The 25642-nt window shown below is 43.7% G+C and overlaps 1 protein-coding gene across 2 annotated transcripts in view; it reads left to right on the top strand.

The window, feature by feature from the left end:
• Window positions 1-25642, top strand: part of LOC142588989 (uncharacterized) — a 289540-nt gene that overhangs the window by 66756 nt on the left and 197142 nt on the right. For both annotated transcript variants that reach the window (XM_075700785.1, XM_075700784.1), the window contains one exon: window positions 19823-19849. In XM_075700785.1, coding sequence (XP_075556900.1) covers window positions 19823-19849 — 27 coding nt within the window. The remainder of the gene's footprint in view (window positions 1-19822; window positions 19850-25642) is intronic.

The following is a 25642-nucleotide window of genomic DNA, read 5'->3' as shown; positions in this document are numbered from 1 at the left end:
TACATGTTTGTCAATCCGTGTGGCAAAAGTGTTCTTGTGTTTGGTTGACTGTTTTTTGTTAATGTTTACCGAGATTTTACGCGTGTTGTACGATGTTTTGAGGGTGTATATATCGCAACGAGAACTGGAAATAAGTCTAATGTTGAAAACAAGCGTTGCGTGTGTCAGATGTGTTCTGTTGTCCTTGTCGTTTAGCTTGCGCTACAACAAAATTAGACACGTATAATGAAACTTCATCACATTTTTAGCCAGCTTCGGTGAATAATATCTCGAATAAGCCAGAAGCTTTTGGATTTCTGTTTAGCCCATCCGGCTTTGCTACTGAGTGGCCTCGCTACCGCAATTGGAACATTCGCCCCGATATAATTTCCTAACTAGCCCACACTTACGTATAGAAGCATTGCGATTTATCGTGCTTTTAATCTGTTCGTTTTTAGTGTCAATCCTAAAGACCTGGCAAATCGCTGTCGCCTTCGACTTTAGAAAAGTACGTTGGGGAAAGAACAGATGGAATAGCTATATCTGGTAAGATTTATAGAGGACAGAAACACGCCAAAGTTCTCATGGCACTTCCTTCTAACTGTAACAGCGGAGCGAGAGCACCCAAATTTATCATTGAAAATTTGGCTTTTCTTTTATGCTACTAAATACCTTGCGCCCGAATGACCTCTAAATCTTCAATGAGCCTACCAAAGAATAGGTCTAGCCTTAATAAATGGATTAACATTTTCGGGTAACCTAACCCACTTAGTGGCATTTACATTGGTATCGAACGTCTGTCACGCCATATTGGCTCACTGAGTATGCGCCACTGTGTGTGTGCTAATCTTCAATGAACCCCCTTGGTGCTGTTTTGGGTCACTTGGCGTGCGCCATTTGTATGTGCCACTCTTCAATAAACTTATTTGATGCCAACTGGTGCCACTCAGTACGTGCCACTTCCTATTTCCCGCTTCGTAATTTGCAAACATACAATAAAGATTTATCCTGTGCAGGGTGGAATCGAATCCGCGTCAAATATGTTCAAGTAATCTTGTCTAAATACATATTCGCACATTCAATACATGCGAACGCCTCAGGAGCACCAATAGATCGCGCATCGTGTCCGAGGCAAGCACGAGATGAGGCCCGATGCAGTTGACGCCGTATAATCGACGGGTTTCGGAGGTGGCAACACTTTGTGTCCCTACATTGCTTCAATTATATTCGCATCAAAGTCGACAGTAATCCTTACACGGTGTATGGACGTGGCAATGCGTTAGCCGCTGTAGGGTATTTCCCACACTTCTCGAAGGCTAGGTAATAATGCGGTAGCACTCTTCGGGTATAAATATACATAGCATTCTAACGAGTATGAACATTACCGAAATCAACTGCATAAGGAATTAAAGAAAGCAGAAACAAATTATTTTATCGAGCGCTTCATGAGAATCCTAAAGAACAGTGGTAAAGTATGGAGAGAAATAGCTAATCTAACAAAAGGAAAGGATAATGTTGTGCTGAACGAGATCAGTACGTTGGGTGGAAAGTTCTCTGGTTTTCATTTAGCCTGTGCTTTTAATAAGTACCTTGTCAATGTTGGTAAACCACCCGGTGATGCACCTGAAGCTGACAATGCATTAATTAACACTATTACTTCTTTATAGAAGCCTGTTTTTTTCACCCACTTCCTCTCAGAAAATTGTGACTTTAATTAACAAGATAAAAAATGATGTAACTGCAGGCTATGATGATATAAGATCTGTTCCCATCAAGAACGTTGCGCCTTTATTATTTGGCGTATTGTCTTATCTTGCTAGTCTAATCTTTACTACTGCCGTGTTTTCCGATGCCCGAATAGCCAAGGTCTGCTCAATATACGAAGGTGGTAATCGAATGAGAATGTTAAATTATCGACCAATCTCTGTGTTACCAATTATTTCTAAAGTATTTGAAGGAGTCATGAATTGCACGCTTGAATGTTTTTTTTTTATTAGACACAGCCTGATCTCTGTTTCCCAGTACGGTTTTCTTGAAGAAAAATTCCACAGAGCTAGCACTACACTTCATTAAGGATAAAATACTTCATTATAGAGTATAAGCACAACACACTTGGTCTATTCTCGGATTTTTGCAAAGCGTTTGACTGCGTAGAGCACGGTATTATCTTACATAAGTGTACGTGGTATCACACTTACCTTGGTGCAGAATTATTTACGTCATAGGATACAATACGTACGGGTGAATGATGTTTCGTCTAACCGACTGACTGTCACTTGCGGAGTCCCTCAAGGTTCTATATTAGGGCCACCATTGTTTTTAGTGTATATCAATGGCATTGCCAAACTACCATGTTCTCATGACATGATTATACATGCTGTTGGCACGCATATATTCTTTACAGCCAAATCTCTTGTCCAAGCTGAGGCTATGGTAAACCGGTACTTATGTAACTTAGAATCCTGGCGACAATACAACACGTTTTCCTTAAATTTATGCAAAACTAGCTGTAATATTTTAGGCCAAATAATACTACGATTTCTATAAGGTCAATATTCAATTTTGACACTTAATAATTCATGAGGTTGATTGTATTAAATTTCCCGGTGTCTGCTTCCACCAGAACCTTTCCAGGGGGGCACATGTATCAAAATTTGTGTCTGAAATAAGTAAAAGTGTTGGCTGTTTGTGCAAAGCACGCAATCTGGCACCTGTGTAGTTGAGACTGCAGATGTATTATGTGCTCGTATATACTATCTTAGCCTATTGCATTCTAGTGTGGGGAACAACCACGACAACTAACTACCGAAACTACATGCACTACAAAAGAGAGCTTTGCGGTGCATTCATGTTTGCTATGACAGACTAAAAGATTTTTCCGTGTCACCGTTGTTTCGCAGTTATGATTTGCTGAAAGCGAACCAAGTCTTTTTTTTTTCATTTGCTGCAGCATATTAAAGCCAACAAATCATACACTCAAAACAATACTTTGTGTAATGACGCATACTATTTTCGAAAACAAATCCAGCGGGCCCCCAAGACGCGTACTCTGGCAAACACAAATTAAATTATCAAGTAACTGTGACTATTAATAAAATGTTGACAATTGTTGATTTTGATGTTTGATTCAAAATGTTTAAAAAGGAAAGAAAGAACTATCCTATCCATTCTGGTTTTGGTTTTGCATAACACCGCTTTTACTATCGTAAGCTTAAATTACTGCATCATGTGACACTTGCAAGAGCAGGGGATTTCGCATTTATATTGTTACGTCTTCAGTTATGTGTTTGTGTATTCTGATGTCACGCTGTACAGGGGAACCGAGGCCTGCATCAGGCATACCAGCCTTTAGCCCCGGCTTCCTCCTTCGTTTTCACGTTTCAGTTTTGCGTTTAGCGTAGTGAAGCAGATCTTTCTAGAATTACTGCATATGCTGCACTCGGGGAGCAGAGCTGCGCGCCTGACTGAACGCACCGCTCGCGTACTTATTCTCCAAATCTGCTCACACTCGCAAAAGCATCCTTTTCAGGGAAAGCCAACTTCACGGCTGCGCCTGCACTGCCGTCCGCCGCGCCACCCCCTTCGCGGGCCTCTGCCTGTACTTCTGCGGTCACTGGCCAACACACATCCAACACTAAATTATAGGGTTTTACGTGCCAAAACTACTTTCTGATTATGAGGCACGCCGTAGTGGGGGCTCCGGAAATTTCGACCACCTGGGATTCTTTAACGAGCACCTAAATCTAAGTACACGGGTGTTTCTCGGATTTCGCCCCCATCGAAATGCGGCCGCCGTGGCCGGGATTACACATCCAACACTGGCGTGGCAAGTGTTGGATGTGTGTCGTGTTGTTGTGTTGTTTAGTGCAGTTTGGAAGGACATTCCTTTCGCTACCCTATGGCGTACCGTCAAGATTCCTATACACTATTAGCAAAAGTTAGCCGACATTGAGGTTTTTGCGGCTTATGAGCTTTGAAGACTACCTTGCACCAGAAAATTACTCCGGCATGAGGCAGTAAAATGCGTTACATTACATCGTTTTACTACCATCTCTGAGAAACGTAGTAAGAGGATGTCATGAGCCGGCTTCACGACGTACAGAGTTTCAGATCGCGTGACCAAAAACCATCTATTGAAAGTTTAAAACCACGTGATCTGGAACCAACCTAATGACCACGTGATTAAATACTACCACTTTACTCCGCAAGGTCACGATCATTGCAAGCTCCGCCCAATCCAGTCAAGCCTATGCTCAGCGACAGGCACGGCCGCGGCAGAAATGGCAAACATCGATGCCGTGGGGGTGCATCCGCCAACGGAACCGCAGAATGTTGGGAACTTGGAACGTATGTACGTCGCGTAAGAGGTGTTTCAAGTGGACGAAGTTTCCTGCCGGCGCGCCGCCCGTTGCACGACCGACGAGCCAATCGACTGTTCGCACGGACTTCCGTCCGTGCGAACTCATCGAAAAATAATGTTCCCATTCCGCTCTGCACGGCGAACCGGCGTGGCCATGCTCGCATTCAGCGACAAAAATCGCCTCAAGAATCGTTCCTGGACCGATCCTCTCTACGGCAGGGAAATATCTTGCCGTTCGCGAGGGATACCGCCATCGGCCGGCAGCCTACAATCGGCGAGTCGTCGTGTCTGCTGCTCCGGCCGGAAGCAAACGTGTCGGTCAGAGTTCATTGCCAAGCACAACCTCACTTTTTCATGTTTCTACGAGCGAGAAAACGGCTGTCTCTTCTCCACTTTGAAGCTATAAACGGAATCGTCACGGCCCACTGTAGCACAAAAGAAACAAAACGTTGGTTAGTTGTCGAGAGTCAATGGAAAGCCTCACGCACTCGAAATAGATGCGATCATGTCGAGCGCTAGTTCGTATTTCGAGTAGTGTAATACTCGCGTCACACCGCGCACTCACGATGGCGATAAAACCCGATCAATGTCGAATTTCTCGGTCGCGTGTGCCCCCCTTCAGCAAGCCGTGAAAGGAAGCCAATCACAGTCGAGAATTTCGAACGGGATCGGGTTCAATCGCTATCGAAAGTGGCCCTGTGACACTGGTACAATAATGAAAAAAAACGTACCTTGGAACTCTCATTCCTACCCATACAAAAATGCTTCCTTACTTTCTTTAGAACTTTTATCAACTTTCTATCAACTTTAGCAACATCCTATAGACTTTTACTTTTTAGGAGCGTTTGTCAAAAGAAAGTTGGTTACTTTTTTTTCTAACTTCAGTATGTTACAAGAAGTCACTAGAATGTTAATACACACTATCTTAACTTTTTAGAAACGCCATTCAAAAGGAAGTCAAAAAAATATTTATGCTTTTTAAGGTACTTAACTCAAGAGACAGAACATGCATGAATATTATTAAATAAGCTAATAATTATTCAGTGAACATGGCTGGTGCAAGACAGGCTTGTTTCATGCACAAGTGTAAATTTGATTCATTTTTAATCAACTTTCTAGTAACACTTGTTATTAGAATGTTTGTAAAAATGATTTATTGAAGAATGAATGGATGACATAATCTTAATTATGAATGAATATGCAAAGAATGGCTGCTTTAAAATGTTTTTTGCGCAGTAACTGTTCACCTAAATTTTAATCAACTTCCTAGTAACCGATGATACTAGAATGTTCGCACAAAAAAACCTTCTAATACAGGACGCTAAGAGGAAATATGGTCTCACCAATTCAAGATGAGGGCACATGTGCTCGTAAACACGACAGCTGGCGCCATAGGAAGCGTGCATACGAGCGGTGATCATGAATTTGAGCTCAGTAGGTGTCAAAGCCCGTAGGCCATCCACCACTGCAAGCAGACGGAGCTGCACGGACGGCGCGCTGATCGGCTCGCGTTCGCCAAAAGCTCACTCATGGTTCGGCGTAAGTCCCTGCATATGCTTCATAAATAAGGAAGCCTGCCTAGGCACTGAAAACCCAACAATTGAGGCCTAAATGCGTGTCCTCCTCCCAGCTACAGCTTCCTTTGAGTGACAAACTCTGATCTCGAAGGCCGTGCTTTTGCAAACTGCATGCGCCTAAAGCGGTTGCAAATCTTGAAGGCCACATCCGCTTCGCTTCTTTATATATATATTTCCTTAAACTTCGTATCACAAAGTACAAAGTGCATATTTTTACAAAGTACACATTTTTGGACCGAAGAAGAAGGGTCCCTACCAATTTTTATTAGGAAAAAGACACGTAATTTTCACATTCACGACACATTTTTCTAAAAACCGCAGAGTGGCGCTACTGCAGTATTTGTTTGGGCGACACACCACGTTGGTTGTACTGAATTCTCTTTGCAGTAAGGCGGTAGTTGAATTATATCTTACAAGTGCCTTCACAAAATGTGCTCCTTGTCGTGAACCATCGCAAACCCTCCGGGCTCGTGAAACGCCATTAGTTCGCCGTGTGTTTCGTGCGATCCACCAGCATCGACAGTGAGTGTCCTGCTACGGCGCCCGTCCGAGCTGCCTTTGTTCTGCTGAGCTGTCTGCCCGCGCTCTCGTGAAAAGTCTGGTACAGTGGCTTCGAATCGTAGTGCATAAAGACTGCTGACGGTTGGTCTTTTGTGGAGTTAGAGTTCATTGGAAGTTCTTCATTGCTTGCGCCAGAAAAACGTCGGTGCCTAGGTACCTGTCAGACGAAGGAGCGTTTGCCAAGTCTTGAAAGGTAAGCAAGTTTGGCGCTTGCGCGCATTCTTGAAGCTTCTGATTTACGTAATGAGCTTTGTGTAACTAGCTAGAGCAAAGCGCTTTCCAATCGTAGGTTGGCCATGTTGCTGTGCACATTTAGCAAACAATTTCACGAAGGCTTCCTCTGATCCTACAGCGTACTTGCATTCCGCTGTGAAATATGTGGTACCCGCCTTGATTGCTATGCTTCAATGGGCACAGAATTATGAAAACACTGAAAGTTGCTGTTCGTTCGGTAGTTTCCTGGCAAGAAGTTATTCGTTATATAGGCATTCCCGCAAGTACAGTAGATGTGTAATGTATATGTCGATGTATCATGGGCATCGCGCGTTGGCACACGATTTCTATGTTTGACGCTTAAGCACATAGAAGCTTGTATGAAGATTTTTGTATGTATACAGTTCGGTTTGGAGGACCGCGGCGCGAGAACCTGTGTGTATTGTTTATGTTCTTGAGTATCTTCGCGTATTTGTCTTCTGTGTTGCAGAGCGGATATGGGCCGATATTACAATAACGAGGTTTATTTTTATTCGAGACATTTCAATCAGACGCCAGCCTTTAAGAGAGACAGACCAACCAGTTCTTAAGAGCGGGATGTCAGCTCTTGCAATCGTACGTTACGGCAGCGCGTAATAACGTAAGGACTGCGACTTTGTAGCGATACTTACCCCTCGATTCTATACCGCTCTTATCGCCCACCGCTAACGGCCGGCTGTTCCAGTACGTAGCACGGGCCGGGGCATCGGTCAGAATACTAGCGAATAGCGAAAAGGAATAGCATCGCTACAAAATGGCGGTCCAGCTTTCAGAATGCTTTTCATGTGCTCAATATTTTTCTTTAACCCAATGATGCTTTATGTTTTACTACATATTTGAGTTTTGTTGTTGATTGTCCTGGTAGCCTGTTGTTGCTGCTGATTTCGTTCCTTCCTGAAATTTCACTTGTTACAAAATAGCAGTGTAACCTCCTGAGATATAACAAAGAGACATTTCTACAACCAGACGCAAATTCATGCAGCTGGCTGTGAGAGGCTCTCTTTACAATGCCACATGACACTGGCAAATCACAAATTTTCAGCTTCACAGCACAATAAATTAAACATTTCTTACTTTTGTAGGCTATGCGGATTCTGGAGGCATCCCTACATCCCGCAGGAACCTGCTGTACTGCTGGAAGCTGGACAGCACGACGATAAAGCACCTGATCTGTGTGCTTTCTCAAAGGTGCGTACAAAGTTGGCGCTGCCTTTCGAGTTGTAGGATACATATGTGCAACATGCAATCATTTTGCTGTATTGCCATTTTCAGGATTTCTAGTGGCTGATCACGAATTTTATGTTTTGGTGGAGTGCACTCAGTTTACTGAATTTACCTAAAGTAGCCTCCTCTGAGTTAAATATAACTGGGGGCTTGAGTAATTATGCCTGATATACTCCATATAGACTCTATATTAATCAAGCCAAAGTACCTTTTTAAGAACCACAAATTGAGGTTTCGTGCTGTGAATAATGTGCTCTAGAGTGTCTAGAAATATGTGTTCTACCACCTAAAGAGATGGTTTAGGCAAAAGCGCTTTAAGCAATGCTTTCGCACAAAAGTTGTATCATCAAGAGTTTCACGAAGCCTGTGTAGTCGGAATAAAGCACGACAAAAGAAGACATAGACCAACCAAATACAACAATAATTGCAATACATTTCGGCTTCGAAGCCTTGTTCACAATGGGGCAAGAAAAGTAGTAGTGCATATTTAAGTAACTTTTAGCATAAGACGGGGGTGGGCTCCTTAGTTTCCGATGAACGTGTGTCCTGTTGATTGCATCTCTAGGGAATCCGGGTACAGGCATGGCTTCCAATTTCTTTCCTGGCTGATGATGCTAGACACTATCCAGTCACTATTGTGTTTAGTCATTGCTGCATGCTCTGCCAAAGCGTTTGATGCCACTCTCTTCATATCCACATCGTTCTGATGTTGGCGCAGCCATTGTTTAAAGTTGCCCATCGCCCTAATGTAGAAGTGTCAATAAAATACTCGAGCCTCATTCCTGCCTACAGAAAAAGAAGTTGTTTCTCGTCGAGGGCATGGCTGCTTGCAATAATGAACCTCCAAGCGAAGTTTTTTTGTAATCCCTATTTTTGATATCTAAATGTTTATGAGGCATGTGCAAGCTGCTTGCATCAATTTCTCATTGGGATGAGCGGTCTAAATATTAAATTTGAGTAATAATTGCAATAATTAACTCATTTCAAGTTTCTTCTAATGACTCTAAAATTCTATGCTTCTACCTTGCCAAACCTTTTATGAAATTAGTTTTATGAGGCCCAATATACAGGGCTTTCTAAATTGAAGGTATCAGTACCTATTAAAGACTGTGCTGCTGTGAAATTGCTGCTTGTGTGTGTGGTTTATTGACTTTGTCAGACAAAATCTTTACAACCAAGTGCACGGCCTCGGCGGCCGCATTTCGATGGGGGCGCAATGCGAAAAAACCCGTGTACTTAGATTTAGGTGCACGTTAAAGAACCCCAGGTGGTCGAAATTTCCGGAGTCCTCCAATACGGCGTGCCTCATAATCAAAAAGTGGTTTCGGCACGTAAAACCCCATAATTTAATTTTTTTAACACCCTAGTGCAGTCAGTAAATCGAAGACAATTGCATCTTGTTTAATAGTTCTCGAGCACTTGTGCGTCACTAATCGAGCACAGCTTGACCCTTGGCCCAATGCTCAATCAAGCTTGAGGTTTTCAATGTCTGCTAATCGCTAGAACAGCACCAGATCTCATTATGTGTCAAGGGGTGGAACGCAATTGCTTAGATCTAGGCAGATGAATATCTTTCTTTTGTACTGAAGTTCCCAATAACTTCTACACTTAGGTGAAAGTACACAGCTCAGCACAATGCATGTATGGTATACGTAAGGGTGCTTCGTTCTTTAAGCCAAATCAACAAGAAGCAGCTAATTCCGTTTTTGCAAACCTTACCCTATTTCCTAACCATTCCTTGGTCAAAAGTGTATAAAGTGAATCTGCGCTTGTTCTATTGTTTCACAGGTGGACATCGGTGACGGTGCATAAGTTGAAAAGGGCCTGATGAAGAGGCTGCGCTTGGATGCTAACAACTCAGGCTTTCAGTTCGCGGGGGCCTCCTTAAGGGTCCTTTACAAAAGAAGAGGTTGAAGGGAGGCGATACACATCGATGCGCAGCGATTGTTTGTGACATCGTCCCTGCTGGTAGGCCTGGCCTGCCTTCTTGCTTCGTTCTGGCTCTTCCACGTTATCTACCCAAAAAAGGCCCACATGATTTTGACATTTATTGAACACTGCTTTCTGGATTTGAGCTACTCAAAGCCACGGGTAATAGCATTGGTGTTAGTCAATTTTTACAAAAACTTTTCCTAGGCAAAAAAATTTTCAGGTGCATATCCTCAGAAAAGTTTCTGTAAAAATTATTTTGCCTAACAAAAGCGCTCGTGGGTTCTGTGGCTGGCAGGTTGCCCAAACCATGTAGCAGAGTGCTCTCTCTAAAGGGTCACGAAAGAGAAAATTTATTTGAGCTGTATTAAATCATTCATCTACAACACCGAAAAAACAACTTTTACCGTGAGAATTGGCTTGATAAGCCAGATAACTTGCAAAAACGAAAACTGGTGTCGCCACCACCACTTTATAATTCCTGCACCAGCTCGCTGTGATATGGAATTTGACGGTGTCTGTACGGGTCTAGTTAATGTTCTATTGGCCAATATTGATGAATTCCGTTCTAAACGAGTCAAAGAATAAACTTAGTTTAAGTTTATTCCACTCCACACTGATGTGCGGGCAGTACATAAAATTTGAAAAATGGAAGTTAAATCTTCATTTTCTCTTCTGTTATTCCGCTTATTTCCACAATGCTCATGAATACAAAGTTCTGGAAGATTGTTTTATCAGTCTGAAATGATTTACTGTTTCTCTTTAGTGTCTCGGTAATGGACCTTTAGCAACAAAATGTGTGCTAGTATGTCACTGGTATTCTCAGCGGAAGCAAGAGCACCAGCAGCATGCTCAATGGTTCTGTACCAACTGATAATTTAAAGAATGTCCTGTGCCACTAGGGTTAGGCCAAGGTGGCTCTGTGTTAATCAGCACAAGTGTATTATGCAAAACTTAATGGCCCAGAAATGAGTAATTCAGGGGCGAGTTGAATTTGCTATTTTTATTTCTTTTTTTCTCTTTATCATGGACTTCTCTCATTATACTTTGTCACAACGCATTCACTTTAAAGTAACTGCGGAGAATAAGGTGGTTTGGTATTCAGACATGCCTTCTGTGTGTAAACAGTGCGAGATGAACAATACAAAGAGACACCATAGATGCTGACTGGCAACATGAAGGGGTTTGAGGGCAGCTACAAATATACAACCTTGTAGTCGCACCTAGGTAGCACTATGTTCAATTTCTGACACAAGCATAAGGCATCCATCACAACGGCGTGCCTAGAAACAAACAAGGGCAACACACTCAATTACCTTTTAGACTATCTAAGAAGCACTACAATTTTTAGGCAACGAAATTGAAATCTGGCTTATACCCATGAGTACCGCAATACAGTTGTGCAACATGTTCTTCTTCTGTGGAAAAAGGGCTGCATACGTTTTCTTTGAGCACAAGGGGTAGTTATTGGCTGTTTTTACATATATGTTTTGTCATGTGTGTATTAGCAATCACCACTTTCCTCATCCGAGTGAGGTCATTTTTTAGAAAGTTTGAAAGTTGATAGAACATGTTGCTCATGGTTGTTGCAGTTTTCTTCCTAACTATCCATTCATTGCACTGTGCACCCATGTCTTGGGCAACTAGCTGTTTGAAGGTCAGTATGCTATCAATGGATCTAATAATAATCTCTAGTGCTCTCTCATTTGCTGGTTGCAATACTTAAGAGTTAGATTTTGTATATTGTGTCACTTGTTCATTTTCACTGTACTTTAGTTTCACGACATCTTGAATGTGTTGTGATAGTTTTTCTTTGGCAATGAAAGCTATGGTGGGTAGTTGCCGACACTAATGTGATAGTACGAATGCTTGCTGTATTTATCATGATTGTTTCATTTCACTGGGGCAGTAACGGTCATTAGCAGCAGATGCTATTTGCCCTTAAGTGCAATATTTTTATGTTGCATAGTATAGTTCATAATGATCTATTGAATGCACTGCACCCCCATGTTCTGGACAACTGCCTGTTTGAAGAAATTATCTGCATATTCAGTGGGTCTAATGCGAGCATCTCTACTACTGACTTAGCTTCACTACATCGTGAATGCGCTGATAGTTTTCCTTTTGCAGTGAGAGAGATGGTGGGCAGTTGCCCACACTAATGTGATAGTATGAATACTTGCTGTATTTACCGCATGGTTGTTTCATTTCGTCTGGGGCGGTAATGGCCGTTAGCAGCACATGCCATTTGGCCTTAAGTGCAATATTTTTATGTTGCATAGTTTTGTTCACAATCATTTATTGAATGTACTGCACACCCTTGTTCTGGACAACTGCCTGTTTGAAAGAATGATCTGCATATTCAGTGGGTCTAATGTGAACATCTCTAGTACTGCCTGTGTATTTATGAGTTAGATTTTGTACTCTGTGTCACTTTGTTTTCACTGTGCTTCAGTTTCACTACATCGTGAATGCGCTGATAGTTTTCCTTTTGCAGTGAGAGAGATGGTGGGCAGTTGCCCGCACTAATGTGATAGTATGAATACTTGCTGTATTTACCACATGGTTGTTTCATTTCGTCTGAGGCGGTAATGGCCGTTAGCAGCACATGGCATTTGGCCTTAAGTGCAATATTTTTATGTTGCATACTTATGTTCATACTGATCCATTGAATGCATTGCACAACCATGTTCTGGACAACTGCCTGTTTGGAAGAATGATCTGCATATTCAGTGGGTTTAATGTGAATGTCTCTAGTACTGACTGTATATTTATCAGTTAGATTTTATATTGTGTATTTGTTTCTTTTCACTGTACTTTAGTGGGATCGCATATAGAATGTGTTGTGATATATTTTATCTTGCAATGAGAGATCTAAGGGGCAGTTACCAGCCCCAGTCTGTGAATTAGTAGAAATAAAAATTATGCTTATCACAGCATCTTTAAGGCCATAGTTTTTTTTATGATTAACTCATGGCTGACTTTTTTACGAGAAACATGTCAGAACTAATAAACAATCACTCATGCTTGGGATCCTGGAAATCATCCTTGTAATATTTCAATTGTCTTCGAAATACTTCTACATCAGCCCCAAGAAACTCCAAAACGGGCTTAAATTACTCTCGGAAAGAACCGAGAAAGCCTCATGAACGAGGTAAAAAATATCCCCACATGAGTACCGAAAAACTCAAGAATAGGCCTGAAAATAACTCCCAGGAATAGCCTAGAAAACTGGATAAATGATGTAAAAAAAGTAATCCCACATCACCTCCAAGAAACCACAGAATAGGCTTGAAAAATTACTCTCAGAAAAAGCTGAGAAAAGTTAAGGAAAGAGGTAAAAAAATACTCTCCCATCAGACCCGAGAAACTCGCCAATGGGCTTGAGAAATAACTCGGGAATAGCTGCTAGAACTTCGTGATGGAAGTAAAAATATAGTCGAAAAATAACTCGGGAATAGCTGCTAGAACTTCGTGATGGAAGTAAAAATATAGTCCCACTATGGCCCCTAAATAGTTTCACACAGATAAAAAAATAACTCTCGTTTCTACATACAAAAAATTCGTCAGCATGGTAGTAAATTTTTACCTCGACTGGTAAGTAGTAAAAATAACACAGAAACGGGAATGCGATACAGGACAAGCGGTTTACTCCCATTTCGCGTTATTTTTGTTTAGTGTGTACGGTGCTGCGCAGTTCCATACGATGTTTCTCAGAATTTAGTAATTGGGCGTATGGTCTAATTACATTGACAGTTTAATTAGTGAAATTGATGAACAAGGCAGCGCCATAACTGGGACTCGTGAATCTATATATCTGACAATCTTGTTACAACCAGCTTTTTCTCTCACCGGCTGGGTTGTGTATTTTCAGAGCACAAAAACAAACTGTCTCTCTTGCCAAACATGTGCAAAGAAAAAGAAAGTCGTACTCGAAGCAAAATGATCGTCGGAAGTCGAAATCGCTACTACGAGGGGAGCGTGTCAGCTGTTCAGTACGATTCCTTATTAATTCCAACGTAATTGTGCTTTCCATTATGCATAAGCCTATTCGCGTCACGCACGAAATTTGATCGTATAGCGTAAGTGTAAATCTCACTAGCAATATTTTCCGATGAGAATAGGCCTTAATGTTCCAGACATGTATGAGTCCTCTTGCGCTACGCAACAGCTGGTTAACCGGTATGGTATGGTAACACTTTATTCAGGTCCTTTGGAGCGCGCGTCAGCGCGTAGCGGGCTGCTCCCACTTCGGTACAGAAAGGCGGATGAGGAAGACCGGTGAAAAAAAGAAACCAGTGTGCGCGTGGGAGTACATATATAAAGGTTCACTTTACAAATGTAGCCCCCCAAGCCAACATATTACAGTCTGTTCAGTTAGTCGTAGTCCATCGAACTGCTAAGTATAAAATTGTACTTAACTTGCGCCATTTATAAAGCACGAAGCACAGGTAATTTGTAGCACTTTATTTATCCGCAATGGTTGTTTGTTCAAGTTACCTATTTTAGCTTTCCAAGCGCAGTGTCAAAAATGACACGCACCAAGTGATTTTTAGAACCTGCTCTATCTAGAACAGTGTCTGTGTGAGTTTCTTATACTTAAAACAAAAGAAATACCTTTCTGCAGTTAGTGACTTATAAAAATAAGTTATAGCATAAATTTTACCTAAATTGGTTCTTTTTTAGAGTTTCCCTTTGTTCCTTTATTTCCATATTAATTTGTAATAATTCACCGATTTCTTGGCCAATCCCCGAACATGGGTAGGAGCCACACAGGTGATAGACAATAGGTGTTGTGTCTATCTCGTCTCTTCGATAGATAGATAGATAGATAGATAGATAGATAGATAGATAGATAGATAGATAGATAGATAGATAGATAGATAGATAGATAGATAGATAGATAGATAGATAGATAGATAGATAGATAGATAGATAGATAGATAGATAGATAGATAGATAGATAGATAGATAGATAGATAGATAGATAGATAGATAGATAGATAGATAGATAGATAGATAGATAGATAGATAGATAGATAGATATAGATAGATATAGATAGATAGATAGATAGATAGATAGATAGATAGATAGATAGATAGATAGATAGATAGATAGATAGATAGATAGATAGATAGATAGATAGATAAGCTAGGTTTTCGTAATTCACAACCACATAAAGGCAATAGACAAGGACAATAGGAAAATATGGAGGAAATTGCTTGGTAATTTATTTGGAGCAGAAATGATACAGTAAAAAGAAAGCGGTTGGAAGAAGAGCTGGCCGAACATAGGATACGGACCCAGATCTTCGCATTACGCGGGAGATGCTCTTACCATTTGAACTACCGCGGCGCCGTATTGCGGGTCCACTTTCTTGGGTATTTATGTATGTGTACTAGAATTAAGCCTGGAAATACATATACGGGAGATGTTTTACGAAGGTGTGACATTCAAAAAATTGCGCGTGGCACATAGCAAAATTCTAATCCTTGATGGGGGGGGGGGCGTAACTTCTACATGAAATCAAAATTCTTAATGAAATAATTAACATAGTTCCCTAACTAACATTTTATTTCATGATTTTAGGGCAGACATTTAAATCTGCTAATTATACCCAGTGAGTTAGCAACGCGTATCCACTTGGAACGAATTCTCCGCACTGCACCAGTTTCGAGATATTCATTATGAACGTGACCCGCGATATACAGTGGTGTTCCAGCTACTTTTGTGCTGGAATACATGAAACAGGATTTTTCTGAAAGAAGTAACTGGAACACTAATGTATTTCGTCGGACGTATTTTAAACATTAATATATCGAAACGAATCGAGTCCAGAGACTTCTTTCCGAGTAGACACGCCTTACGAACTCACCAGCAATAACGCGCAGATTTAGATACGTTCCGTAGTGTAATTAATGTAGGGGTTAATTAGCGTAATGCCATTATTATTCAAATAACAATTTTGTTTTCTAATACAAGTAATGGCCGCTTCATAGAGTAATTTAGATCAAGAGTTAGAATTTTGCTATCCGCCGCCGTGAATTTTTCAAATTTTTGGTTCTTCTAGAAAAAAAGAACTCTCTCCCGTAATGAAGAGTGGATGTAAGCATGAGATGGCTACCGGCAAAGCAGATTGGTTGCAGATGATACTAGTGACAATCTTGAAATAGGTATAGTGCATGTTCGGGACGGCACAGGCAACCTCACCACAATCCACCACAGCGCGTCATACCATACTTTGACCCGCCGTGGTTGCTCAGTGGCTGTGGTGTTGGGCTGCTGAGCACGAGGTCGCGGGATCGAATCCTGGCCACTGCGGCCGCATTTCGATGGCGGCGAAATGCGAAACACCCGTGTACTTAGATTTAGGTGCACGGTAAAGAACCCCAGGTGGTCGAAATTTCCAGAACCTTTCACTACGGCGTGCCTCATAATCATAAAGTGGTTCTGGCACGTAAAACCCCCATAATTTTAATACCATACTTTGCACTCGTTTATATGCTGTCTTTTGCTGCCTGTGGTGCTGCCGCCTTGAGCCGCTTTTCTTCTTCGTACAGCGCCGCGCGCTCAGCGTCTGTCGCCACTCATTCTTCTTTTCGCGTCATAGTGGTCGGCTGAAAATGTGCGGCCTTAGGTAGGTGGTCATGGTTTGTGGTGGGGTTGTCAACTTCATGAACGGCCGCATAATCCTGGCGTTGTTGGCGCAGTCGAGTAGTCTTCTGCTCTGGCGTGTAAATCGCTAAGCGTTCGGTTTGCGGAACAGGCTCCCTACCTATCCTTTGATTGGGCTGCATTACTGATCTAACAGCTTGTGACGGTGACCTCATTGAAATGAAGAACGATGCAGAAGCGTACACGGCCACAACCTTACGCAGGCCTGAAAGCTGACTGAGCCGAAATGAACCTGTTTTCAACTGAACCTCGTTGCAAGTCTGGTCTCGGCCAAACAACCATCCGTGGCGGGCGGGATGCTGTCGGCTTGGCCATGAAGCGTGGCGTCATCTCTCGAGGCGGCGAAAAGCCCGCGCCACGGAACTCATGGACCGCTGGCGTTGAAAAGATCACAGGCAACTCTGCATCCGCGCCAAAGATGACAATCAAGTGAATGGTGCCCAGCATCTGCCTTTCGAACGTCGCTATTGGAAAGGACAAATTAAGCTTCAGCGCACTACAAGTTATTGCTTGAGCTTCCGATATTAGGAAGAAATCGGAAGCAATACATCTGTAGCTTGTTTACGCAGTAATATGCGTATGTAATGCGTTCCTGCACAAGGGGTTGGGTGCCAGAGACCGCATTTGTTAAGTTTTGACTGGTTGCCCGGATAAGCTTGGTTTGTTCTCGCAACGATGCCCGGATGTTACCGTTTCGTTCTCGCTCCGTTCTTGTCTTGAGTGCCCGGATAACGAATCGGGATTTTGCCGAAAAGCCTCGTGAAGGTCGCCGACAACGGGAGCTAAAGGCATTTCATGCTTTTAGCATTATTGATTTGCATACATAAATAATTTACGGCTCAGACCGAAACGCACTTACTCTCTCCTTTATGCTGATGATATAATTTTTATCACACATAAGAATGCACCGACACTACAACTACTAAATGTCAATTTAAACATTATTATCTCATGCTGCGTAACGAACGCATTACGTATCAATCCATCGGGGACAAACATCATGGTGTTTCACTTCCCTAAGGTATCACGAAACATTTCATCCTTATCGGTGACCCCTAATAGACACCTCATTCATACATCTCAGTCTACGAAATGTCTTATAATTATTTTCGATAAACATTTAAAATTCCGTGAGCATGCTCAGCCCCTCATACAAAAGGTTTCTTTCGGCATCCTTGGTATTATCGAAACTCGCTCTTACTTTGAAACAGAAATCCTTCTTTTCTCACAATATGTATTTATTCATAGTCATCTTTCATACGGCCTATCCTCGTAGGGCAATACCTAGTGGTCAAATCTGGGACCCCTTGAATGTTCGCAAGAGCAAGCTCTAGACTCATTACTTTCCACTAATTTTCATCTCCATCAGCCGCCATTTTTTTAACCTGTATATATTACCTCGACGCAAATTTGTTAGTCTTAAATAACTGGTTATTCTGTTTTGGCTTATAAATAAGGAATTATCTATTCCCACTTTTACTGATCTTAGTCTTATGAATACCAACTACACCAGACTTTCCACAAAGCGTAACTTCAATATTTGGGGTTTTACGTGCCAAAACCACTTTCTGATTATGAGGCACGCCGTAGTGGAGGACTCCGGAAATTTTGACCACCTGGGGTTCTTTAACGTGCACCTAACTCTAAGCACACGGGTGTTTTCGCATTTCGCCAACATCGAAATGCGGCCTCCGTGGCCGGGATTCGATCCCGCGACCTCGTCCTCAGCAGCCCAACACCATAGCCACTGAGCAACCACGGCGGGTAAAGCGTAACTTCGTTTTACATAAAGTACGAACAAATTACGGTCCAACGCCAGCAACATTTTCATGTATATCACTTTGGAACATGTTACCGTGGGATTCAAAATTATCTGCAATGTACTTATTTTCTCGATGTCTGGACATTTATTTAATAGATGATTTAGCGATTTGATGTATTAGTTTTTCTTCTTTTGATTTATTTCTGTTAAAACAACCTGTGTTATTTCGTTTGGTTGCCATAATTTTCATGTGCACCTTGATAATGTATTTTAAACCCTCAAATCCGCAATTGTCTGCTGACTAATGTACACAACCCCTGCATACTTTTTGTTGGGAGGTCTCACCAACAGTTGTTACTTTCGGAACTCCCATTGCACAGTCATCCTGCACAAATGTATTGTAAACTTATGACGTGTAAATTCACTTCAACTTCTACTTCAACAAAAACATGCCAGGTATACATGTATCATTCTGCGACACTTTCTGCCTGTCTGCTTGACGAGAAGGAAGACGAGGCCATGCCGAAACGCAGGCAGGTATTCAGATACAGTTTTGCTTCAAAAGCAGTGAGACGCGGCAAGCGTCTTAACAAATGTTATTCGAAGGTTGAACACAGAGCGGAAAATATCCCCGCTACCTTGTCCAGTTGTTTCTTCTTCGAAACGAAAGCTCGCCCAATAATGATTTTATCTCAATTTCGTAGTTCATCGATCTGCCTGCTCACCAGCGCTTTTCACTTCCGCATAAAAATATTTGTGGAGGGGCTCGCATGACCTGTAAACGTTAACATAGAGGAACAAGAAACCCGCAGACGTGTCTGTTTTGTCTCTGCGTAGTTGTGCGTGCATAATTATTGTGCTTTGAGGGCCCCAGCCTTAGGAAGTATAAAATTCACTGAAGCTTACGATACTCCCTAATGCGAAATATGAGCACGGCTGTATACGTTCTCATTTCTCGACATATTCAGACATCATGGATGGATGGATGGATGGATGGATGGATGGATGGATGGATGGATGGATGGATGGATGGATGGATGGATGGATGGACGGACGGACGGACGGACGGACGGACGGACGGATGGACGGATGGACGGACGGACGTCCCCTTCGGTACGGGGCTGTGGGTTGCACCACCAAGCTCTTGCTATTATACGGCTTAATGTCCTACTTAGGTTAAACAATAAAAAAGGAAAAAGACGCTGAAATCCCACAACTAAATTTTCTTATCCCCTATTGCGAACTGTGCTTTTGTACGTCTCCGTCTTTTGTCGTTTCCCTACTTTTATTCCACCAATCCACTGTTCCACCAGGAACAGACGCCTCAAAAGCTGCCCTCTAAAGCATATTCAATTAATTGTTACAGTATTCTAAGTATATTCATAGCCATACGTTTAGAAAAGGACAAGATCACGACTCATAATAATGTCAAATGTTGAAAACAACTAAACGTGGTTTTTCAACGACTTATTTCGTCCTAAGATGTTATTTTGTATTTGCAGAAATGGACGAAGCAACTTGGCGTTCAGGTATGTATGCATATTTTATCTTACTACCAATATGCATCGACACTATAAGTAAATAGACGGATATCGGGCTTTATTGTATACTCATAACCGATAATAAGATACCACACGACTTCAAGCATGCCTTTCTCACAAATGCCATGCTTTCAGGTTAGTTACCTTGAAGGTCTTCTGCTAAGAATAGTGATTATTGTATAATAGAAGGGTCATGCATGACAGAGCGGACTGACACGTTTAAACGGTTGGTAGCATTGCTATCAAAAGTGTGCTTTGTCTTGTTTGAGCGCTTACTTGTCCTCGCGGGTGACGTTGAGCAAAATCCCGGTCCCATGTCCAAGGCTGAAGCAGATATCTTTGCTGCCGCCTTGCAAAGAATCAATAAGCTGCAGGACAGCGTCATAGCTACGCTAGCCAATTTTCAAGAGCGACAGGCAGCTGCATTGGAAACCGCACGCGAGCATGAAGCTAATGGAAAGGCTCAGCGCGATGACTTGAAACACGCGAAAGAAGAATGCGCAGCCGCTGGGAAAGTAATTAAATTACTGAAAACAAAGATAGTGACGTTGGCGACAGCTGTTCCGTCTCAACCAGCTACCGACTCTGAATCGCGTATAGAAACATTGCGGGACGTACCTCATCGGCTGAATCATTTAACTTCTATATGCGACGATGCAGAAAACCGAATGAAGCGATGTAACCTGCTCGTTTTGGATTAGAACACGAAGGTAAAGAACACTATTCTGCTTCAGAAAAAAGGGTATTAAATTGTCCTCCGAAAAATTGGCTATCGAAATGTCGACTACGCAGTTCGAAAGGGTCCATGAGATAGGGAAGTATTGGGAAGACAATAAAAGGCCTGTTATGACTAAAATGACCTTTTGAAGAGAAAGGGAGCATTCTGTATTCTGCCCAAAGGCTGAAAGGTTCTAGCTTCTCTATCCGCGAAGTTTTTCACCGACTACTCGAGAAGCAAGGAGGCACTTTGATTTGCTAAGGGAAAAGCCAGGCCTTTCAGCCTTCCACTTCACTGTTTGAGCATTGAGGATGCAAAATATGTTTTTCACAACACCAGTAAAGCTGCAGTCCTAGATAACTACAAACCACACCACGCAATCCGATTGGTCGAAGGTCTGAGTCATCTACAAGCGCGCCCTCACTATCACTATCATTCTCAAATATTAGATGTTTGCTACTCAAGCGCGACCATGTTGCCTCGTCTCTTGACGACTGGCGTTCTGATATCGTTGTTCTCACTGAAACGTGGTCGCATCCCGGGATAACCGACAATGAAATCGTTCCTCGCTATAATTCGTATAACATATATAGGTGCGACCACGTTGGAAAAAGAGGTAGTTGCGTATTTTCGGGCGTTAACAGAACTATGAGACTATATGTCCTTAACACCGATTCGTGTATTGAAATCATATTGGCACAATGCTTAACCCGTAACCACGAAGTGGTAATTGGAGTCTGCTATCACCCTCCCTATTTGAATTGGTACTTTCTCGTTGAACTGCGGAGTAGCATTACAAAAGCAATTAACATCTGTCAGGCGGATATCACTTATCTCATTGGAGACTTGAATGTTACACTGATAGGTTGGAATACACTATCACATCCGGCCGATCGGCAACTGAATTCATTTCTTTAACGTTAGATTATAATTCATTCCAACTGGTTACTCAGCCCACCCGCACCAGTTATATCTTAGACTTAGTTCTTACTAGCGCCCCTGAAACATTTCGTGAAGTGACCTACTTAGAAGGCTTTAGGGACCATAAGTTGGTTCAGCTTAATCTTAATGTCCCCTTGCACTCTACAAGAGTCACTACGAAAACTATCTGTGACTATAACAAAGGCGACTACCACAACATTACCGAGAAACTTGATACGTTCCTTTCTCACACTATACGACCTTTGTTTTCTGCTTAACGAAAACTGGCTTCTTATCAAAGAAAAAACACTGCGCATTAGTAAAGAAGTATATCTCGCTAACCAAAATATGGGGTGATAAACCTAATTCATGGTTCACCCAATACCTTCGAAGGCTAAGGAATAAGAAGAAACTGTTATACACGAATGCAAAGCACACTTCGCAAAGACATAATCTATGTTTCGAATCACGCTGCTCAGCTGTAGGTGAGGCTAAAGATAAATACTATTCTCACGATCCGCCCTATCTTCCCCCAAAATTGTGGCGGGCTATATCACATAATCGTGGTTCACACCATATTGTCACGTGGTAGTGACGTCAAAGAACACAGTAGCAATACTGTGAAAGGCAAAAACTAGCTTTTACTGGGCGAACCTGTGCCCACAAAACAGGCCACACTTAAAGCACAACGAGAGCGGCGAACACAGTCGGCGATCGTCGTAAATCTGATCTGCGGATCAAGCGCGTCGGCTTTTATAGAGCAGTCGTCGAATGTTCCAGACTAATCGTTCGGACCCGCGTGCCTTCCACAATGTTCTACACCATTCGCGTTACGCGATGGAATCAGATAACACAAGATTCGGCGACAACAGACAGCCGGGTAGAGGCATCGATAACTTTCCAGAAACGTCGGATACATGCAGGCGCGTCCCTCGCTGTGCGATTACACTTGTTAAGCGGCGAAACGTGGTCGCCCGATAAAGATAAGTACACGTGTCAATACCCCCCTCTTAAAAAGCATCGACCCGATGCTGCAAACAAACGAAGGTAATAAACAAAAGCACTCGTAGCAAAGAAAAGAACAAAAATGGCGAAGTTTGTCAGCGTCCGTAAAAGGGTTTAAGGCGCACCACGTGGACCACTTCAGATCGTGCGCGGCGCCGCTGTGAATGCGAAATGCCGTCTGGCACGACCTCATAGTCCAGAGCGCCAATACGTCGGATGACCTTGTTGGGTCCGAAATAGCGTCGGAGTAGTTTCTCACTGAGTCCTCGTCGGCGTATCGGGGTCCAGACCCAAACACGGTCGCCAGGTTGGTACTCGACGAAGCGTCGTCGGAGGTTGTAGTGTCGGCTGTCGGTCCTCTGCTGGCTCTTGATTCGCAGGCGGGCGAGCTGTCGGGCTTCTTCGGCGCGCTGGAGATAGCTAGCGACGTGAACATTCTCTTCGTCAGTTACGTGCGGCAGCATGGCGTCAAGCGCCGTCGTCGGGTTCCTGCCGTAAACCAGCTTAAACGGCGTGATCTGTGTTGTTTCTTGCACCGCCGTGTTGTACGCGAAGGTTACGTACGGCAGGACGGTGTCCCACGTCTTGTGTTCGACGTCGACGTACATTGCTAGCATGTCGGCGAGGGTCTTGTTCAGGCGCTCCGTGAGACCATTCGTCTGCGGATGGTAGGCAGTTGTCCTTCTGTGGCTTGTCTGGCTGTACTGCAGAATGGCTTGGGTGAGCTCTGCTGTAAAAGCCGTTCCTCTGTCGGTGATGAGGACTTCTGGGGCACCATGTCGCAGCAGGATGTTCTCCACGAAAAATTTCGCCACTTCGGCTGCGCTGCCTTTTGGTAGAGCTTTAGTTTCAGCAAAACGGGTGAGATAGTCCGTCGCCACGACGATCCACTTATTCCCGGATGTTGATATCGGAAACGGCCCCAACAAATCCATCCCAATCTGCTGGAATGGTCGGCGAGGGGGTTCGATCGGCTGTAGCAATTCTGCTGGCCTTGTCGGTGGTGTCTTGCGTCGTTGACAGTCTCGGCATGTCTTGACGTAACGGGCGACATCGGTGGTCAGACGCGGCCAGCAATACCGTTCCTGTATTCTCGACAGCGTCCGGGAGAATCCGAGGTGCCCAGCGGTTGGATCGTCGTGTAGGGCGTGCAGTATTTCTGGACGCAGCGCTGACGGTACAACAAGGAGGTAGCTGGCGCGGACTGGTGAGAAGTTCTTCTTCACGAGGAGGTTGTTTTGTAGCGTGAACGAGGACAACGCGCGCTTAAATGCCCTAGGGACAACGTCGGTGTTCCCTTCCAAATACTCGACGAGGCCTTTTAGCTTCGGGTCGGCTCGTTGCTGTTTAGTGAAGTCTTCCGCGCTTATTATCGCAAGGAAGGCGTCGTCGTCCTCGTCGTCTTGCGGTGGGGGATCGATGGGGGCGCGCGATAAGCAGTCGGCGTCGGAGTGTTTTCTTCCGGACTTGTATATTACCGTGACGTCATATTCTTGTAGTCTGAGGCTCCATTGCGCCAGCCGTCCTGAAGGGTCCTTTAAGTTAGCTAGCCAACACAATGCGTGATGGTCACTGACGACTTTGAATGGCCTGCCATAGAGGTAAGGGCGGAATTTAGCTGTAGCCCAAATGATGGCGAGGCATTCCTTTTCAGTCGTAGAATAGTTGCTTTCCGCTTTTGACAGCGACCGGCTAGCATACGATATCACCCTTTCAAGTCCCTCTTTCCTCTGAACTAGGACGGCACCGAGGCCTAGGCTACTGGCGTCAGTGTGGATTTCGGTATCGGCGTCCTCGTCTAAGTGTGCAAGTACCGGCGGCGACTGCATGCGTCGTTTGAGTTCTTGAAATGCCTTGGCCTGCGGCGTTTCCCAATTGAACGCGACATCACATTTGGTTAGATGTGTTAGCGGCTCCGCGATGCGTGAAAAGTCCTTGACAAAGCGCCTATAATAGGCACACATGCCAAGGAATCTGCGCACTGCCTTTTTGTCAGTTGGCTGCGGGAACTTTGCGATGGCAGCTGTCTTCTGTGGGTCGGGGCGTACTCCTGATTTGCTGATCACGTGGCCTAGAAACAAAAGCTCACCGTAAGCGAAACGGCACTTTTCCGGCTTCAGAGTGAGCCCTGATGACTTGATGGCTCCTAACACTGTCGCAAGCCGCCTAAGGTGCTCGTCGAAATTTCCGGCGAACACAACGACGTCATCCAAGTAAACAAGGCACGTCTGCCACTTCAGTCCGGCTAACACCGTGTCCATGACGCGCTGAAACGTTGCAGGCGCCGAGCAAAGTCCGAATGGCATGGCCTTGAACTCGTAGAGGCCGTCTGGCGTGATGAAGGCAGTCTTTTCGCGATCTCTCTCGTCGACCTCTATTTGCCAGTAGCCAGACTTGAGGTCCATCGACGAGAAGTATTTAGCGTTGCAGAGCCGATCCAATGCGTCATCTATCCGTGGAAGGGGGTACACATCCTTCTTCGTGATCTTGTTCAGTCGACGATAATCGACGCAGAAGCGTAGGGTTCCGTCCTTTTTCTTTACCAGGACTACAGGAGAGGCCCGGCTGGATGATGTCGTCGCGCAGCATTTCGTCGACTTGTTGCCTAATAGCTTCACGTTCTCGCGTCGAAACTCGGTAAGGGCTCTGGCGGAGTGGTCGAGTGCTCTCTTCGGTTATTATGCGATGCTTTGCAACTGGTGTTTGTCGAATCCTCGATGACGTCAAAAAGCAGTCTTTGTATCGTCGGAGAAGACTTCTGATCTGTTGCTGCTTACTCATAGGAAGACTTGGATTCACGTCGAAGTCTGGTTCGGGGACAATTCTCGTCGGGGTAGATGCGGCTGAATCCGAGAGGACAAAGGCATTGCTGGTTTCCACAATTTCCTCGATGTATGCGATTGTCGTGCCCTTGTTGATGTGCTTGAACTCTTGGCTGAAGTTGGTTAGCATAACTTCCACTTGCCCTCCGTGGAGTCGAGCGATCCCTCTTGCGACGCAAATTTCACGGTCGAGCAGTAGCTGTTGGTCGCCCTCCATGACGCCTTCTACGTCAGCGGGTGTTTCAGTGCCGACGGAAATAATAATGCTGGAGCGCGGCCGGATGCTCACTTGATCTTCAAGCACACTCAAGGCGT

Source organism: Dermacentor variabilis, chromosome 7, assembly GCF_050947875.1.
Source record: "Dermacentor variabilis isolate Ectoservices chromosome 7, ASM5094787v1, whole genome shotgun sequence".
NCBI classification, from domain to species: Eukaryota; Metazoa; Arthropoda; class Arachnida; order Ixodida; family Ixodidae; genus Dermacentor; species Dermacentor variabilis.
Note: the sequence above shows the minus strand (reverse complement) of the source record. Positions and strands in the feature narration are given on the sequence as shown.